This window comes from Sinocyclocheilus grahami, unplaced genomic scaffold (genome assembly GCF_001515645.1).
Source record: "Sinocyclocheilus grahami isolate Dianchi unplaced genomic scaffold, SAMN03320097.WGS_v1.1 scaffold641.1, whole genome shotgun sequence".
Taxonomy (NCBI): domain Eukaryota; kingdom Metazoa; phylum Chordata; class Actinopteri; order Cypriniformes; family Cyprinidae; genus Sinocyclocheilus; species Sinocyclocheilus grahami.
In genome coordinates this window covers 340,956-347,310 of record NW_015505820.1, presented here as the reverse complement: position 1 = coordinate 347,310, position 6,355 = coordinate 340,956, and the positions used below count along the sequence as shown (strand labels likewise).

General features: G+C 39.9%; 1 protein-coding gene across 1 annotated transcript; it reads left to right on the top strand.

Moving 5' to 3' along the window:
- The first annotated feature begins 3,629 nt into the window (after nt 1–3,629).
- Nucleotides 3,630–5,975, top strand: LOC107558335 (transcriptional regulator Myc-1). The gene is made up of 3 exons (XM_016241987.1): nt 3,630–3,829; nt 4,187–4,812; nt 5,237–5,975. The coding sequence occupies exons 2-3, from the start codon at nt 4,194–4,196 to the stop codon at nt 5,782–5,784; spliced, it is 1,167 nt and encodes a 388-aa protein (XP_016097473.1). The 5' UTR covers nt 3,630–3,829; nt 4,187–4,193; the 3' UTR covers nt 5,785–5,975.
- Nucleotides 5,976–6,355: the final 380 nt, after the last annotated feature.

Sequence of the window (6,355 nt, the reverse complement as noted above, 5' to 3'; positions counted from 1 at the left end):
CACGATTGCTGAAATATGTTTGGATAAAAGCTCTAATATAAACATACACTACTGGAACAGCGCAACCAAGAGAAAAGCTATGAAATGACGAGAATAGACTATTGGAATAATTTAATACACATTCCAGAAAAAAAATATTTTAAAATTAAGTCAGTGATTCTGTTTAGGCCAGCAGAGAAGGCCTTGCTGGCCCTGATGGCCCACCACTGGAGTTCACACACCTCTTTAATGTTATTTTTAGTGATCTCCAACTGGCGAAGTTGAACATCATTAGTGCCGATGTGAATAACAATCTTATTGAATTTACGTTTAGCATTAGCCAGCATATTGGAGATTATAGTAGAGATCAAAATTAGAGAACAATTTACAATTTCTTAAATTTCAAGGTCACTGCTTAGTCCTATTTGAAGTTATCCTAACAGGTGTAGAAGGGCAGTTTTTTAAGCATATTTCATAATTTAATTGAATTCTGAAGCACAGTATAACAAACTTAAATGAGATATTTGAAAAATAATTTACAGATACCTCCAACAAGTTATTGGTGTTAATCTGGCACCTGGTGCTGATTTGCTTTATTATATGACAAACCCTATTTAACTGGCAGCATTCTTCCATTTTTCATTGAGAATGCAAGATTGCGGGCTGCTTTAAGGTGACTGAAAGCCTGCGACAGGAGGTGGTCCAGATGAAGGCCAAAGGGATGACCTTGTCAGTCATTGCAAGAGAAGTTGGTCATTCCAAATCTGTTATTTCATATATTGCAGCTTTACAATGACACTAATTCAAGTCCCCCCAAAAGGCTGGTTGTCCATGTTAGACAAGCGCACAAGAGGACAGAATAATGCAGATGAACAGGGTATGGATCTGTCTCAGCACGTTTAAGAGAAGTCGGACTGAAAGTGCACTCTGCAGTGACCAAGCCTCTCATTAGCAGAAATAATCAAAAGGCTAGGCTCACATTTGCTGAGGAGCATGTTGTGTGGAGAGAGGAGAACTGGTCCCGAGTTCACTTTGATGAGAGCAAGTTTAATTTATTTGGGTCTGATGGGAAACATTTTGTTTGGCATCAAACTGGAGAAAGACCGAAGCCCAAGTGTGTTAAGAAGTCAGTGAAATGTGGAGGAGGAAGTGTCATGGTTTGGGGGATGTTTTCTGCAGTAGGAGTTGGAACTCTTATACAGCTACTTAGCGGGGTCACACTGCAAAATGGGAAAAGCAGTTCCTTGAAGCCAAGAATATTGAAATAATGAAATGGCCGGCTCAGAGTCCTGATCTAAACCCAACTGAAAATCTCTGGAAAATCCTTGGCGACAAAGTTATGGCTAAGAAACCATACAGTTACCCAACTATGGAAGATGAGTGGACCAAAATCACACCAGCGCAGTGCGAGAAACTAGTGATGTCCTGCGGCCACAGATGTGCTGAAGTCATTCAAAGCAAGGGCCTCTATATTTCCTAATAATTTCTGACAACTGTAACCCTCCAAAAATTTAAGTTGTAATCTTCTTTCGTGCTAAAGTGGTTACTGTTCTCTAAGTTTGATCACCGTGTTTTCACAAAATAAAGGTTTTTGTTGAAATGCCTTGGTTATTTTGTCAAACATGTTATTGGATCAGTGGTATACCTACAGCTAATATTCCTTCAAATTTTGAGCGATGAAGATTAACTGAATATTTCAAGGAAAAAAAGAGTATTTATAGATTTAATATATTTGTCAACTAGATGGTCATTGGCACAAATCCTCAACAAAGACCACAGGAACCAGACAAGACCTGGCCCTGGTTTCTCCCAAGGTTTTTTTTTCTCTCTTTCTGTCATTGATGGAGTTTGGGTTCCTTGCCACTGACTGTTGCCTTTTGGCTTGCTTATTTGGACTTAATATTACTTAACATTTGGTAATATTATTGACTTGACTACTAACGAACTAAACTGAGCTGAATAACAACAACATCATTGTTTTCTACACAGCTGCTTTATAGATGAATTGAACTCAGTCCATAATTGATGCACTTGACACAGTTATTAAACTGAACTGACTCAACAATGAACTGACTTTAACTGAAAAACGGACTGTTTACGATCATGCTCTTTTTAGAGCTGCTTTACAGCAGAATTGAATTTTGTTTGCAACACTGAAACATTATTTTCCTGTTCAACACTGTAAAGCTGCGTTGACACAATCTCCTTTACTATATAGATAAAGGAGACTATTTAGGCTATTTATTTAGTTAGTAAGTTGATCACCGTGTTCATTATAGTAGTTGACAGCAGAGGGCACCACATACCAACAGTCCTGTTGTGGGGTCTTTGAAATCCTAAGCACCTTCAGTAGTCATAGCCAACTGTTAATTCTATTCACAGATCACAATACCAAACTAAAACGTTTATATTATTTTAGTTTCACTGATGTTAGAAGTGAAACCATCTGTAATTTTTTTTCCTAAATGATCATGTTACTTAATGGTTTCTGAAGAGAAAAAAAAAAATCCTACTTTATCATTTATATAAATTGTTTGCACCATAAATCAATCTGAACGTATAACCTAGAAATCACCAACGTCTTACATTTCATTTTTATTCTTTGCATTATTTAACTTCATAATTGTTAGGCATAAACCCAGCAGTTATTTCCCATTACTGACTTTATTTGATTTCACTCACACGCTGTATCTAGAGCATTGATTTTGAACATTTTTCTAGAAGGACACACATTTTCTATGTCAGTAATGGATTGTTTGGTATTCCTATAATATATCCTAATAATTTAATTAATGTTGCAACATCCTTGGATGTTTACTGAAGCCCCCTAGTGGATCCCGGGCCCCTGGTTCAGAGACACTACTCTGGATGACTTAGCCTACATTTTGTGACAGGCTGAGGTGGTTTGATGATGGTTACATTTCTTTATTGTTTTGTTGCAACAACATAATCCATAGCCTACATGTCTGCATTCTTATAAACTTGTTGGTTTCTGCGAACATGGTTTCTACAATCAATGCGGTCACTAGTCTTTTTATATGCTTTGTCACAGTCATACAAATTCTAGAAACACTTTCTAATCAGCACACAAAATATAAGATGAAAAAGGGTATACGAAGATATATAATTTGACATCAAGACTCATTTTTTGCTTTGCTTCAAGCTCTGCTTTGCTTTGGTTTCTTCAAAGCCTGTTTTCTTATAACCTATTTTGCTTATCTTTGTGAATTTAAACAGAATAAGACCTGATTAGAAAGATCTGGTTTTGTTGTGTCGTTGTTTACTAAAATGAAAATTCATCCTTTTTCCAAAAAGAAAAAGTGAGCTGTCACTGCTTGACTATAACTGGCTCAAGTGACATCAAATCCCTGCCCACCGGCTTTTGCTAAATTTGCTTCCGCGAGAAAATAGTCCCACAGTTATCGAATTCAGACATAGCTGTAACATGTCTGCTAAGTAAATAAAGAGTAATTATAGTTGTCGTTGTGTTTTTATTTCAGACGTGGGAGCCTAGCGGTGGCATTTAATTCGCCAACAAGCGTGTTTTCGTTTGGCGGGAAACGTTAGATGCGTAATCTTACGTCAGTGGGCGCCGCTTCAGCTCGCGGGAGCTACAGAATGTATTCAGCCTGCCACTGACACACACACATCAGTCTGCCCAGCATCTGAGGGGGCACGAGCGCGCAGCGTTCATTACATTTTCCATCACTTTCCATTTGACCACGACTCTGATTCCACTTATGCTGCAAGAGACCGGGATAAACTGTTGGATTGTACTTTTTGTTCCTTATTTTTTGTTCTCTTTTCATTGCATTGTGTTTCGAAAGAAATCATTCTGAAGCTGCATTTGGTAAGGATCCATCCGGCATTTGATGTTGCATGCATCTTTTAGACTTAAAGGGCAACTTGCGTGATATGAGTGCAAATATCTTTGTTTTTTAAACGGCGGTTTGCATGTTGCACGCTCAAAGAATACACTAAGCAGGCTATTTTTTTTAATGTTTTGATAGTAACCCCGCTTTAATCGCTCCGTTTTTACACATGCTGTCATGTAGTTCCACTATTTAACGTTAGCTATTTTATCCACCCTCATGCATCTTATGCATAGTGTAAATATGTGCATTTTAGGTAAAGCGTTGCGTTGTGATGTTTAGTTAGTTGCATATGCACTATAATAATTCCGATTTGTATTTTGTTCACAAAAAAGTGTCAAAATGCCGGTGATTGCGAGTTTGGCGTATAAAAACTACGATTACGACTACGACTCCATCCAGCCCTATTTCTATTTCGACAACGACGATGAGGATTTCTATCACCACCAGCAAGGACAGACTCAACCTCCAGCTCCCAGCGAGGACATATGGAAGAAATTCGAGCTGCTGCCCACACCGCCCCTCTCACCCAGCCGGAGACAGTCGCTCTCCACCGCCGAGCAGCTGGAGATGGTCAGCGAGTTCCTGGGAGACGACGTGGTCAACCAGAGCTTCATCTGCGACGCGGACAACTCCCAGTCCTTCATCAAGTCCATCATCATCCAGGACTGCATGTGGAGCGGCTTTTCCGCAGCTGCCAATTTGGAGAAAGTGGTTTCTGAGAGACTAGCGTCCCTGCACGCTGCTAGGAAAGAACTGATGTCTGACAGCAGCTCAAATCGACTCAATGCAAGTTATTTGCAGGATATGAGCACCTCTGCATCAGAATGCATCGACCCTTCTGTGGTCTTCCCGTATCCCCTCACGGAGTCCAGCAAATTCAGCAAGGTTGCTCCATCAGAACCCATGCTTGTCCTGGACACTCCACCTAACAGCTCCAGCAGCAGTGGCAGTGATTCTGGTATGTTATGCATTATTTTGTTATTTATGACATGCATAATCTTGATTTATCTGGTTACTACATGTGCAAGTGCTTGCTTTATTTAAGTGACCTTTACATGTCACCGGTGAGGTGGTGTGCCAGTCAAGGGACTTTATCCTCATACCCTTGATGCAATGATTGGTGCAAGTGGTAGTTGTATAAGATCCCTCCACCTCCCCTCTGCTAGACCTGAGTCAGATCTGTAGGAAAAACTGCAATGTTCAAATATCAGCGGACGAGGAAAGTAGGCGGGGACTGGAATGCAGAGATCCCCCCCCACACCCCACCCTTTGTGGAAAGCCAATTGCCAAATTCCATGAAATTCCCACTGCACTGTTGTATGAGGTTTTAAATGAGCTGATGTTTTAAGTTAATTATTTTTCTTGTTTTAATTCAATTGCAGAAGAGGAGGAGGAGGAGGAAGAGGAAGAGGAAGAAATTGATGTGGTGACTGTGGAAAAGCGACAGAAAAGAAACGAGACGGAGGTGTCAGATTCGAGGTACCCCAGTCCCCTGGTGTTGAAGCGCTGTCACGTCTCCACCCACCAGCACAACTACGCTGCCCACCCCTCCACACGGCATTACCAGCCGGCTGTCAAGAGGCTACGACTGGAGGCCAGCAGCAACAACAGCAGCAGGCATGTGAAACAACGCAAGTGCACGAGTCCCCGGACATCGGATTCTGAGGACAAAGACAAACGCAGGACTCACAATGTGCTGGAGCGCCAACGCAGAAACGAGCTCAAACTCAGCTTTTTCGCATTACGGGATGAGATCCCTGAGGTTGCAAATAACGAGAAAGCCGCTAAAGTGGTTATCCTAAAAAAGGCGACAGAGTGCATCCACAGCATACAGTTGGATGAGCAAAGGCTGCTGTCCATCAAAGAACAGCTGAGGCGAAAGAGTGAACAGTTAAATCATAGCCTGCAGCTGCTGCGAAGTTCACATTAATGGATCTGTGACACAAGAGTCAAAGTGAAAAAACTTTTTAAGAAAGCCCCTCTCCTGCTTTTTTATGCAAATTAAAGACTGTTGCTGTGTATAGTTGATGTTGCATGTCCAATGCATTTTTTTCTTTTGAATACTATCAGTTGTTTTCATGTTTGAAACTGCCACAGTTTAAGATTTAAGGTGGTTAAAATAATTTGTATTTAAGTCATTTATTTTTATTAATAAAATGAGAAAAAATAGGGCTGCACAACCCTAAAGTAAAAATTTTTTTGTATGTTTTGGTATATAATGAATTAATATTTCCTAAGAAAGGTATTTTTGGATCTGTATCAGCTACGTGTTCTCATAAACCATATTCTGTTTCACTATATGGTTTTCTTCATGTTTTCACTTAATCATAAATGAATTTCTTTCGGAACTTGACTCTCTTGGTCTCTTTGCACTCACAAAAATAGATTAGACACTTTTGAAAGAAGTTAGGGGAATATTCAGACAAATTTGATATTGATATCTTTTTCAATGACAAACTGGTACTCATTTCAGGGATTTTCCCAGTAAATTTCAGTTTAAG